This window comes from Gorilla gorilla, chromosome 1 (genome assembly GCF_029281585.2).
Source record: "Gorilla gorilla gorilla isolate KB3781 chromosome 1, NHGRI_mGorGor1-v2.1_pri, whole genome shotgun sequence".
In the NCBI taxonomy this organism is placed as follows: Eukaryota; Metazoa; Chordata; class Mammalia; order Primates; family Hominidae; genus Gorilla; species Gorilla gorilla.
In genome coordinates this window covers 116406168-116419795 of record NC_073224.2, presented here as the reverse complement: position 1 = coordinate 116419795, position 13628 = coordinate 116406168, and the positions used below count along the sequence as shown (strand labels likewise).

At 43.8% G+C, this 13628-nt stretch overlaps 1 protein-coding gene and 1 long non-coding RNA gene across 6 annotated transcripts in view; one reads left to right on the top strand and one right to left on the bottom strand.

Annotated features, from left to right (window-relative positions):
• LOC129525697 (uncharacterized) overlaps window positions 1–13628 on the bottom strand; it is a 52984-nt gene that overhangs the window by 22911 nt on the left and 16445 nt on the right. The gene's annotated exons all lie outside the window — the stretch shown is intronic.
• Window positions 5456–9807, top strand: HJV (hemojuvelin BMP co-receptor). Of its 3 annotated transcripts, none has more exons than XM_004026473.5 (4): window positions 5461–5671; window positions 6938–7123; window positions 7524–8080; window positions 8555–9807. In XM_004026473.5, the coding sequence occupies exons 2-4, from the start codon at window positions 7027–7029 to the stop codon at window positions 9176–9178; spliced, it is 1278 nt and encodes a 425-aa protein (XP_004026522.5). In that variant the 5' UTR covers window positions 5461–5671; window positions 6938–7026; the 3' UTR covers window positions 9179–9807. The 3 variants fall into 3 exon arrangements, 2 of the variants coding, with proteins under 2 accessions (XP_004026522.5, XP_018877016.4); XM_019021471.4 differs by having other exon boundaries at window positions 6920–7123; XR_010130407.1 differs by lacking the exons at window positions 6938–7123; window positions 8555–9807 and having other exon boundaries at window positions 5456–5671; window positions 7524–7587.

Here is a 13628-nt window from a genome sequence, read left to right as displayed (position 1 = left end):
ACAAGATTATTCTAAAAGTTATATCAAAGGCAAAGAAGCAGACATAGCTAGCACAATTTTTAAAAATAATTAAATGAGGTCGGGCGCGGTGGCTGACACCTGTAATCCCAGCACTTTGGGAGGCCAAGGCGGGCAGATCACTTGAGGTCAGGAGTTGGAGACCAGCCTGGCCAACATGGCGAAACCCCGTCTCTACTAAAAATACAAAAATTAGCCAGGTGTGGTGGTGTGTGCCTGTAATCCCAGCTATTCGGCAGGCTGAGGCAGGAGAATCACTTGAGCCCAAGGCAGGGAGGTTGCAGTGAGCTGAGATCATGCCACTACACTCCAGCCTGGGCAACAGAGGGAGACTGTCTCAAAAAAAAAGAAAGAAAGAAAGAAAGAAGGGAAGAAGGAAGGAAAGAAAGAAGGAAGGAAGGAAGGAAAGAAAGAAAGAAAGAAAGAAAGAAAGAAAGAAAGAAAGAAAGAAAGAAAGAAAGAAAAGTAAAGAAAAAAGAAGAGAAAAAGAATTACACGAATTAAAGACTGTGTGGTATTGGCAGAGGGATAAATATACAGATCAGTGAAACAATATAGAAAACCCAGTAGTAGACCCACACAAATATACCCAACTGATTTTTTTTCTTTTTTTTCCAATGAGAAAATGCTAAAACAAGCAAAACTTCATGAAGGGACATCTCATCAAAGACGATATACAGATGGCAAATAAGCTCATAAAAATATTTTCTACATCATTAGCCATAAGGGAAATACAAATTAAAACCAAAATTAGATATCATTACACACCTATCAGAATGGCTAAAAAATAGTTGACGACATCAGCCAAGTGCAGTGGCTCACACCTATAATCCCAACACTTTGGGAGTCTGAGGGGGCAGATCACTTGAGGTCAGGAGTTTGAGACCAGCCTGGCCAACATGGTAAAACCCCACCACCACTAAAAATACAAACAATAGCCTGGCATGGTGGTGCACACCTGTTGTCCCAACTACTTGGGAGGCTGAGGTGGGAGGATCCGTTGAGCCCAGGAGGTGGAGGTTGCAGTGAGCTGAGATCACACCACTGCACTCCAGCCTGGGTGACAGAATAAGATTCTGTCTCAAAAAAAAAGAATCTTTGTTGGTAAATTCCTTCAGGTTTTGGTGTGTTTGAAAATGTTTTACTTATTTTTAATTCTGGAATAATATTTTAGCTGAGTATGGAAGTCTAGGTTGGCCGTTACTATCCCTTGGCTTATCAGAGCCACACCACAACTGTATTCTCAACAAAAGAGAGATGACACACCACTCTGCTACCACAAAAATGACCAGATAATCCCCTCTTCAGACTAACATGAGTAACTAATGCTTTTTTCTCTTTACCAATTTCGGTTATAATCCTCTTGCTTCCTAGGTAAGAATTATTTAGACACCCAATCACTGAAACGCCCCCACTTCTTAACAGTATTCAATCCCAAATTAGTCCTCATTCAGAGTTTTAGAGACTAGGAAAAAACAAACAAACAACAAAATCAGCCCTCACTATTCTAAACTGTAGTTCAGAAATATCCAACAGAAGCTGAAACTCTATAAGAGGTTCCTTTTAACCTCTCCTTAGGGAAATGGTCCCATAATTCCTTTGGAGCATTCTCTCCCTTGCTACAGCAAGCCAGTAGATTTAACTTTTTTGACTACAGATTTGTTTCCAGTGGTGTTTAGTTAATGAGCTTCGACAAAGATAATGGTCAAATTTCTCCAATATCAATTGACTATGTGAAGAATATATATATATATATACACACACACACACACACACATTATTTGTGTGTGTGTATGTAATATATACATATTTATATAAGAACATATTGGCAGGGCGCAGTGGCTTATGCCTGTAATCCCAGCACTTTGGAAGGCCAAGGTGGGCGGATCACTTGAGCCCAGGAGTTCGAGACCAGCCTGGCCAACATGGCAAAACCCCATCTCTACTAAAAATACAAAATTAGCTGAGTGTGGTGACACACGCCTGTAATCCTAGCTACTCAGGTGGCTGAGGCATGAGAATCACTTGAACCCAGGTGGCAGAGGCTGCAGTGAGCCGAGATCGCTGGGTGACAGAGGGAGACCCTGTCTCAAAAGAAAAAGAAAAGAAAGAACGAACCCAGGTCATTTGTCCTGTAGAGTATTCACAAAGTCTGAATTTGCACCTTTGAGTTACCATTTAATGTCTCCTGTATTTCCTGTAAATTAGTAGTTAGCTCTAATCAGATTCAGACTGAAGTTTGTTTGTTTGTTTTTGGTATGGCTACTTCATGCAAGGTGGAGTTATATACTCTATGATCAGGAAAACATGTTTATCTCTGTTTTCATGATGAATAACAGCCACTGTTTTTTTGTTTACATAGAGATGGGCTCTTACTATGTTGTCCAGGCTGGTTTTGAACTCCTGGGCTTAAGCAATCCTCCCACCTCAGCCTCCCAAAATGCTGGGATTACAGGTGTGAGCCACTGTGCCCTGCCACAGTCATTGTTGACCATTGCCTAGATATATTAATTCATTTGGATTTACAAAATGTTGATATTCTAATTATATTATCCCTTCTTCAATTATTTACTGGAATGCTTCTATAAAGAGAAATTTCCCCCTCATCTTGAGATACAGTTCCCAAAAGAAAACCAGGATAAATACTTGATTCTTTCCAATTACCAGCAGTTTTTAAAATAATGAGTTGATCTGCCAGCATTCTCCAACAATGACCAATGGGTTTGTATTTTTAAGTATCATTGTGAATTCATGGATTTAAACATATTTTATGAATTTCAATCCATTGCAGATAGTATCCATTTTGATACTTAAATTGCCCCATCTTTGGCCAATGGGAACTATTCTAGTTGGCTCCTAAGTTCTTTTGTTACAATCCTAACACTCTTTGAAAGCTTCCTTGCCTATCTTGGACAATACCTGCCCCAAACCTGAAATCAGCCACTTATCCAAGGAGTTGTTGGTTGGTCCCTTTTAACAGAAAATGGTATTTACATAGCACAATTTGAGTACTAGAGGTGTTTATTTTTACTGGATCATTGTTTCCAGGCCTTTTTAGGGTAAAGCTAGGAAAATTTTAAGGATAAAATAAACCATGAGTTCAGAGTTATATTTGCAATTTAAATTCAGAATTATGGAGTTTTCTCTTAACTTCATCAATCGTAAATATGTATCTCTTTATTCCACACTAAAAATTCTGGTTCTCAGAGACACCAACATTATTAATCATTTGTTTTATCTCATAACTAAAATAATCTCAGAATAACAATACCAACACTAACACCATAATATGGCTATTTAAAAATATTTTTGCATTTATTTTCTGGCATTATAGTATATCCATTTAGGCTGTCATAGTCAAATTATTATGCTTTAAAGTCACTTGAATAGTTTGGTTAGAAGCATTTTACATTTCTATAATGAAACTGCTTGTGATATGGCCTCTAATGGTTGAGAAATATTTGTCATATATATATACCTGAGAAGTATATATTTGACAAAAATATTTGTCATATATATACCTGAGAAGAGTGCTATGAGGGCCTCTAGATTCTGTATTAAAATAGAGCCAACTGGTAAAGATGGCTTAGTGATTGTGTTGGTTATTACTGAGTGTCAATTTGATTGGATTGAAGGATACAAAGTATTGATCCTGGGTGTGTCTGTGAGGGTGTTGCCAAAAGAAATTAACATTTGAGTCAGTGGGCTGGGAAAGGCAGATCCACCCTTAATCTGGGTGAGCACAATCTAATTCACTGCCAGCACAGCTAGAATAAAAAGCAGGCAGAAAAATATGAAAGGAGAGACTGGCCTAACCTCCCAGCCTACATCTTTCTCCCATGCTGGATGCTTCCTGCCCTTGAACATCAGACTCCAAGTTCTTCAATTTTGAGACTGAGACTGGCTCTCCTTGCTCCTCAAGCTTGCAGACAGCCCACTGTGGGACCCTGTGATCGTGTAAGTTAATACTTAATAAATTCCCCTTTATTTATATATCTACCTATATAGATATCCATATCTATATAGATATTAATAAATCTAGAGAGACAGAAAGCAGACTGGTGATGGCCAGTCTAGATGGCTAGATAAACATGGATATAGATATAGATCTCTATATAGATAGAGGTAGATATAGATATAGATATATGTCCTATTAGTTCTGTTGCTCTAGAGAACCCTAATACAGTGACCGTATTTGGAATCGGTCCTTCTGTTAGTTTCACTTGGCAAGTACTAAAAGATGATGATCTCAGATATACCTATGGCTGCAAAAACATGACATGGCTAAATCCCTTGGTTGCAGTATCTCTTTTCTTTTTTAAGGGGGGTGGGGGGCGGGTCTCACTGTTGCCCAGGCTGGAGTGCAATGGCGCTATCATAGCTCACTGCAGCCTCAAACTCCTGCGCTCAAGTGACCCTCCTGCCTCAGCTCCCAAAGTGCTGAGATTTTGCAATATTTATGGTCACAAGATTATGTTATTCCATAAAAGTATCTTTCTGAGGCTAGGCATGTTGGTTCACACTTGTAATCCCAGAACTCTGAGAGGCTGAGATGGAAGGATTCATTGAGGCAAGGAGTTCAAGACCAGCCTGATCAACATAGTGAGACCTCATCTCGGAAGGAAGGAAGGAAGGAAGGAAGGAGGGAGGGAGGGAGGGAGGGAGGGAGCGAAGGAAGGAAGAAAGGAAGGAAAAGTATCTTTTTGAATCTTTTTCTATTTCTCCAACTCTTTCTTTAGAAGAATTCTATTTCCATTCTTTCTTCACCTCTTTGCCTTTGTTAGCCTTCTCTCCAAGCAAATCGGGAGCCTTTATTTTTTGTGTATTCATGAGGGAGAGGAAGACGAATTGCTGTACAAACTAAAGTAATGAAAATGGAGTAGGTAGGAGGATAGACAGCTGCAAGGATCTGAGCTGGATAGACTGAACAAACCCTCATCCTAAGCAACTCACAGCTCAGATTTCTTCTCTGGACAGCTGGCTTTTTTCGTCCTTCTGAAATACTCTGCAAAGATAGGGGAGGGGCTATGAACTACCTCTGCTATGGATCTTATTTAAAGTCAGCTACCTCCTAGATACTATCTGTAGAACCTAAATGTAATACTCAGCATAGCAGGGATGAACATGGTAAACCAAAGGTATCCAATTGCCCACTGTAATTTTTAAAGGCCAGGAGCTCAAGGTTATTGAAAATGCTGGAGGGCTGCCTGGAGTAGGCAGTGACCACAGAGTCACACAAGCTGGAATTGGATATCCGACTTGTCTGTCGTATTTCTCTCCTCCCTCCCTGACTTGGCACTCAATACTCCATATTCTTTCTAATCCTCTAACCTTCCCCACTCCCCCAACTCCCACACCCTACCCCCACCAACGTTCCTGGAATTTTGGACTTAGCTATTTTTAAAACCGTCAACTCAGTAGCCACCTCCCTCCCTGCTCAGCTGTCCAGTACTCTGGCCAGCCATATACTCCCCCTTCCCCCCATACCAAACCTTCTCTGGTTCCCTGACCTCAGTGAGACAGCAGCCGGCCTGGGGACCTGGGGGAGACATGGAGAAAGAGACGGAGGACCCCCTGGCTGGAGCTGACCCACAGAGTAGGGAATCATGGCTGGAGAATTGGATAGCAGAGTAATGTTTGACCTCTGGAAACAGTAAGTCAAAATGAAATTGCAATTCCTTTAATAAGCTTTTATATTGAAGTTAGACTTTTATAAAATTACAAACACCTACTTGGATGTCTCTCGTCCAAATGCTGGGATCTCTCCCTACCAAGGTGCCCCAATCTCCATTTCTCTTTCTGTCTTATTTCTTTCTGGCCTCTGGCCTCTAGCTTTTTGAAGTTTAATTCTCTGTCTCTCCTCTGGCAGTCTTAGCCCTCTCTTTACCTTATTACCTCAAGACTTCTGATGAAGTTTTAGAAGGAGTTCCCTACGTCCTCTATTCTGTAGTTTTCTTACCAAGGCCAAATATGACCTCAGATGATGAGTCACTGATACCCTTCTATCCTGCCCCCACTTAGCAATGCCCTTCACATTGAGATTCCAAGGGTGGGGGCTGCTCCCTGTAAATGATTTCTCCCCACAACTCTAGTCCCTCCATTCTATTCTCCCTCTTGCAGGACTCTTCCCCCAATCATATCCTTACCCATAAGATAGGGGAGTTAGGCAGGAGGGATTTAGCCCCTCTCCAACTCCTGTCATCATAAAAGACTGAGAACTTCAGAATTTGAAAAGAAGAGATTAATGGAAAGAGTGAAATTTGGGAAAATACAAGAACTGTTGACTTAGAAAAAACAAATATTGATTTGCTTGTTTGGTTTGCATCCCATTATTCCATGAGAGAGGGAGATTAAAATTGCAGCTCTCTAGACCTGATGAAAAGAGATTGGTTTCCTTTTCATTTGAATACTGATATTCTAGAGGGGATGGGTATGCCACCCCTAATCCTTCTTGTGTTCTGACACAAAGGAGGAAAAGAAATGTATGACTCCTAGAAGGCATCTCCTCCTAATGGAGAGGGACAAATAAGAAGTATGTTTCTGAAATATTTTCAGGTCCTAATTTTACTAGGGTACCCACTAGGATTACTGGTATCTGATCTAGCCCCATGATTCCTCCATCTTTGACATACCTGCTGTTTGGTAGCTCAGAATGGAGCAATACAGTGGACTCTGCCCCCTTGAGTTCACTCAACCTTCCCTCCACCCCCACCTAGGGGTATTGCACAAGGGCCCTAAAAGTGGCCACAGGAACAGGGCAAAGAGGCTTAACTGCCACACTTATAGTTTGAGGAACTCCAATCTCCCCAAATTCCAGTCTGTTCATCCTTTTCTTGATCTCCCCAGATTCACTCCACATTATCCTCACCAATCTTCAACTCTTCTCTCTCTCCATGTCCAGCCAAATTTCTTTTTTCAGTCACTTACAGGGCTTCCGGTCAAAATTCACTAGGTAGGAGGGTCATCAGCTGGGAAGAACCGGCGCCTGGGAAACCTGGCTGGATAGGTATGGGGGAGCCAGGCCAGTCCCCTAGTCCCAGGTCCTCCCATGGCAGTCCCCCAACTCTAAGCACTCTCACTCTCCTGCTGCTCCTCTGTGGACATGGTAAGGAAGGGCCAGGGAAGGGTTTGGGGAAATCTAGAGGGTAGGCTGCTATGTAGGGGTGGGCATGTGAGCCTGAATGAGTGAGGAGAGATAGGCGCTGAGAGTCCCGATCACTCGCCCTGCTCTCAAATACTAATATTTTATTTCCCGTTCAGTCTGGGGAAGGCCACTGGGGAAGCCCTTGGTCGACAGGCAGAAGAGATGTGGCAGGCTTACACACTTTTAGTAAGACAGCCGAGAGAACTAGGGACTAGGGGGTTGGGGGCTGGGGAAGGCCCTTAGTTAGGTTTTAGGAAGGCTGGAAACCCCTGATGAGATTTGGAAGAGTTATGAGCAAACTACACTCCGATAGAGCAGAGGTCTGAGGGCCGTCTCACAATCCTCTCCCTTCTGTCTTTAGCTCATTCTCAATGCAAGATCCTCCGCTGCAATGCTGAGTACGTATCGTCCACTCTGAGCCTTAGAGGTGGGGGTTCATCAGGAGCACTTCGAGGAGGAGGAGGAGGCCGGGGTGGAGGGGTGGGCTCTGGCGGCCTCTGTCGAGCCCTCCGCTCCTATGCGCTCTGCACTCGGCGCACCGCCCGCACCTGCCGCGGGGACCTCGCCTTCCATTCGGCGGTACATGGCATCGAAGACCTGATGATCCAGCACAACTGCTCCCGCCAGGGCCCTACAGCCCCTCCCCCGCCCCGGGGCCCCGCCCTTCCAGGCGCGGGCTCCGGCCTCCCTGCCCCGGACCCTTGTGACTATGAAGGCCGGTTTTCCCGGCTGCATGGTCGTCCCCCGGGGTTCTTGCATTGCGCTTCCTTCGGGGACCCCCATGTGCGCAGCTTCCACCATCACTTTCACACATGCCGTGTCCAAGGAGCTTGGCCTCTACTGGATAATGACTTCCTCTTTGTCCAAGCCACCAGCTCCCCCATGGCGCTGGGGGCCAACGCTACCGCCACCCGGAAGGTCAGGCACTCAATCTTCCTTCCGATCCACCTCATGAGATTCTTCCACGGGCACCATTCCTCCCCATCCCCACTATTCAACAGCAATGCTCCCTAATTCCCTTTTCTTCCTCAACCTCTCCCCCATCTCGAATCACTCCCTTCTACCAAACACCTGGAGCTGTAAATCACTTCCCCTTGATGGGAATTTGACTCAAATGCAGAAAACCTTGAAGAGACAGTCGGAGAGGGCGGACCTGAGGAGTTTCAGAAGGGAAACTTTTCCCTCTCCTAGGAAGTTGCCAAGATTAAGTAGAGAGGGGGTTAAGTAGGGATGAGGTAATACTGGAACGTAAATAGGAGAAGGGATCAAGGATTGAGGGCCATAGTAGTCCTGCATCTCTACTTGGATCAGATCTCTAACTATGTATGAGGTCTGATTGGGGGGAAGATGCACTGAACCCAAAATGAACTGTTTTCCCTCTTGTCCTCACAGCTCACCATCATATTTAAGAACATGCAGGAATGCATTGATCAGAAGGTCTATCAGGCTGAGGTGGATAATCTTCCTGTAGCCTTTGAAGATGGTTCTATCAATGGAGGTGACCGACCTGGGGGATCCAGTTTGTCGATTCAAACTGCTAACCCTGGGAACCATGTGGAGATCCAAGCTGCCTACATTGGCACAACTATAATCATTCGGCAGACAGCTGGGCAGCTCTCCTTCTCCATCAAGGTAGCAGAGGATGTGGCCATGGCCTTCTCAGCTGAACAGGACCTGCAGCTCTGTGTTGGGGGGTGCCCTCCAAGTCAGCGACTCTCTCGATCAGAGCGCAATCATCGGGGAGCTATAACCATTGATACTGCCAGACGGCTGTGCAAGGAAGGGCTTCCAGTGGAAGATGCTTACTTCCATTCCTGTGTCTTTGACGTTTTAATTTCTGGTGATCCCAACTTTACCATGGCAGCTCAGGCAGCACTGGAGGATGCCCGAGCCTTCCTGCCAGACTTAGAGAAGCTGCATCTCTTCCCCTCAGATGCTGGGGTTCCTCTTTCCTCAGCAACCCTCTTAGCTCCACTCCTTTCTGGGCTCTTTGTTCTGTGGCTTTGCATTCAGTAAGGAGACCATCAGTCCCATTACTAGTTTGGAAATGATTTGGAGATACAGATTGGCATAGAAGAATGTAAAGAATCATTAAAGGAAGCAGGGCCTAGGAGACACGTGAAACAATGACATTATCCAGAGTCAGATGAGGCTGCAGTCCAGGGTTGAAATTATCACAGAATAAGGATTCTGGGCAAGGTTACTGCATTCCGGATCTCTGTGGGGCTCTTCACCAATTTTTTCAGCCTCATTTATAGTAAACAAATTGTGCTAATCCATTTACTGCAGATTTCACCCTTATAAGTTTAGAGGTCATGAAGGTTTTAATGATCAGTAAAGATTTAAGGGTTGAGATTTTTAAGAGGCAAGAGCTGAAAGCAGAAGACATGATCATTAGCCATAAGAAACTCAAAGGAGGAAGACATAATTAGGGAAAGAAGTCTATTTGATGAATATGTGTGTGTAAGGTATGTTCTGCTTTCTTGATTCAAAAATGAAGCAGGCATTGTCTAGCTCTTAGGTGAAGGGAGTCTCTGCTTTTGAAGAATGGCACAGGTAGGACAGAAGTATCATCCCTACCCCCTAACTAATCTGTTATTAAAGCTACAAATTCTTCACACCATCCTCTGTTGCCTATGTTGAATCTCTTTACAGATGCTTGAAATGGAGTAAATGCAATGTGTTCACTCCACTGAAAGAGGGCTCGGAAGTATCAGATACTGTTTCTATCTCAGGGAGTTTACAGGCTATTGGAGAGACAAAACCAATTCACATGAAAGAGTGATGAGTGTGTAATTATTCACTAAATCCTACAGTATGGTACGTTCAGATGGGAAGATGGTAGATTTGAACTAAAGTAATAATAATAATAAAAGGTAACAGAGAAGATGGGATTTGAAGTGAGCTTTGAAGACTGGGTAAGATTCAAATTGTTAACGATCTTCCAGGCAATGAAAACCATCTGGAGTTATGCATGGATTCATGATTCAGCAAGGAAATGAGCAAAACTTAAATGCAGTACACAAGGAGTAATGGGACAGAAGGTTAGATGGGCAGAGGCCAGATTATGAAGCACCTTAAAAAGGGGGTAAGGGGTTTAAATTTGATTAATATCTAACACTTATTGAAGCTTAAAATCTGCCAGGCAATGTTTTAAACACTTTTAAAACATTGACTTAATTCTCATAGCTCTCTAAGGAAGGTGGTATTCTTATCTCTATTTTTATATAAGGAAACTTGCCTCCAGTCACACAGCTAACAAATTATGGAACTTGCCTCCAGTCACACAGTTAACAAATAGCAGAGCCAGAAACTGAACCTATGCCGTTTGGATCCCGAAACTTAATTTTTAATCACTATACTATATTGTCAAGGAAGCAGAGAGCCATTAAAGATTCTGGTTGTGGAGCTGGTAAAGATTCTAAAAGGGGAGTTGTGGTGGTCAATGTCACCACAAAAGCTACTCTGAGGCTGGGCACGGTGGCTGACACCTGTAATCCAGCACTTTGGGAGGCCAAGGTGGGCGGATCACTTGAGGCCAGGAGTTCGAGACCAGCCTGGGCAACATGGTAAAACCCCATCTCTACTAAAAATACAAGAAATTTGCCAGGCATGATAGTCCATGCCTGTAATCCTGTAATCCAAGCTACTCAGGAGGCAGAGGCATGAGAATCGAGAATTGCTTGAACCCGGGCCGGGAGGCAGAGGTTGCAGTGAGCTGAGACCATGCCACTGCACTCCAGCCTGGGCAACAGAGTGAGACTGTCAAAAAAAAAAAAACAACTACTCTCTTCTCATATTCTCATATAAAGCCAAAAAGAGAGAGTTGGAAAAGGAGGGAAAGCCCAAAATTGAAGGAATCTAGTTTGTAGAAGAAAGACTGAGAAGAAATGCTGTTCTAGATGAGGGTGCTCTAAAGTAACAATGCTGCTCTGAACAAAATTATGAAGGAGGTAACTCTTACATTTAATATCTTCCCTGTTTCTGGTCTCATCCTCCCTTCTCAGGTACTCCATAACCGAGCACCTGTCCTCCCTGCCCTAATCAAGTACTCACCATTATCTTCCACCTCTCCTCTCAGTCCCTGACACCTGACAATACTCCCCTGAACAAATATTACAGTAGGGCCCTTTGTATCTACTAATTCTGCATCCACAGATTCAACCAACCACGCACTGAAAATATTTGGGAAGTAGCCGGGCGCAGTGGCTCACACCTGTAATCCCAGCACTTTGGGAGGCTGAGGTGGGTGGATCACAAGGTCAGGAGTTTGAGACCAGCCTGACCAACATGGTGAAACCCCATCTCTACTAAAAATACAAAAAATTAGCCAGGTGTGCTGGTGGGAGCCTGTAGTCCCAGCTATTCGGGAGGCTGAGGCAGGAGAATGGCGTGAACCCCAGAGACGGAGCTTGCCGTGAGCGGAGATCGCGCCACTGCACTCCAGCCTGGGCGACAGAGCGAGACTCCGTCTCAAAAAAAAAAGTAATAAGGCTAGCTCTAAGCCCGGGCGAAGGAAGAGTATTACATGACAGGTGTCATCAAAGAATTTCACTTACCACTTGGCTGTGAAATTCTTCTTTTTTTTTTTTTGAGACGGAGTCTCGCTCTGTCGCCCAGGCTGGAGTGCAGTGGCGCAATCTCGGCTCACTGCAAGCTCCGCCTCCTGGGTTCACGCCATTCTCCTGCCTCAGCCTCCCGAGTAGCTGGGACTACAGGCGCCCGCCACCACGCCCAGCTAATTTTTTTGTATTTTTAGTAGAGACGGGGTTTCACCGTGTTGGCCAGGATGGTCTCGATCTCCTGACCTCGTGATTCGCCTGCCTCGGCCTCCCAAAGTGCTGGGATTACAGGCGTGCGCCACCACGCCCAGCCGAAATTCTTCTCAATTCACTTGAAATTCCCACACCTGAGGGATAAAGTTACTCTTTTAAGAGAACCAATACAAAGAGTATTTCTTCAAAAGGATGTTTTGAGTTAAAATACCTATATTTTCCGTGAAGCGAAGAGATAGCCCTGGATATGTCTCTTCCCCCAATTTTTTTTTTTTTTCATTAGAACACATTATTTTCTCCATTAGCTAAAGGTTACTTTGGAAAGCATAGAGACAGTGCTTTGAGGGAATGGCAGAATGGCTGTGGTCCTTAAAAGAGGTGGAGAGGAGGGAATAGAGGATAAAGAATTGCAGGAGAAATTTGAAATGGCAGACCAGATACGTCTCGAACTCCTGGCCTCAAGTAATCTGCTCACCTCAGCCTCCCAAAATGCTGGGATTATAGGCATGAGCCACCACGCCCAGCCCAACTAGCCCTATTATTAATGGAACATTTTTAAATAGGTAGCTCAAAATAAGCATATGAAAAGATGCTCAACATCATTAGTCATTGGGGAAATACAAATCAAATGAAAACAACAATGAAAAAATACTACATACCCACTAGAATGGTTAAAATGGAAAAGACTGTTAAATAAAATACAAAATGTTAGGAAAATGTGGAGCTTTCATGTGCTGTTGGTGGGAATGTAAAATGGTACAACTACTTTGTAAAACAGTTTGGCAGTTCGTTAAAAGGTAAGTGTACACTTACCATACAAACCAGACATTCCAAACTTAGGTACTGACCCAAGAGAAATGATAACATGTGCTGCACAAAAACTTATATACAAATGCTTATAACAGTTTTATCTGTAATAACCAAAAACTGGAAACAACTCAATGTTGAAATGGTGAATGGATACACCAATTGCAGGAAATTCACATAATTGAATACACAGCAATAAAATGAAATTAATTCCTGATATACACAACATGGATAAATCTCAAAGTAATTATGCAAGTGAAAAAAGCTGTTGCCCCGCAAAAAAAAAAAAAGAGTATATACCATCTGCTTCCATTCATATCAAATTATTAAAAACCTTCAGCAGATCATGGACTGTAAAAATATATAAAATGTTAGCAAACATATAGTGAGAAAAGGTGATCAATGGTTGCTTAAGGAATGGGCAGAGTGAAGGAGGGATGGCTTACAAAGGGGCATGAAGTAGGCCGGGTGCGGTGGCTCACACCAGCAATCCCAGCATTTTGGGAGGCTTAGGAGGGTGGATAACTTGAAGCCAGGGGTTTGAGACCAGCCTGGCCAACATGGCAGAACCCTGTCTCTAATAAAAAGCCCTGTCTCTACTAAAAACCCTGTCTCCACTAAAAACCCTGTCTCCACTAAAAACCCTGTCTCCACTAAAATGCCCTGTCTCTACTGGGTGTGGTAGCACAAGCCTGAAATCCCAGTTACTCAGGAGGCTGAGGCACAAGAATCGCTTGAACCCAGGAGGTGGAGGTTGCACAAAGCCGACATCATGCCACTGCACTCCAGCCTACGCGATACAGCAAGACTCTGTCTCAAAACAACCCAAAGGGGCAGGACGAAACTCATGGGGGTGATAGATATGTTCATCATTTTGATTGTGA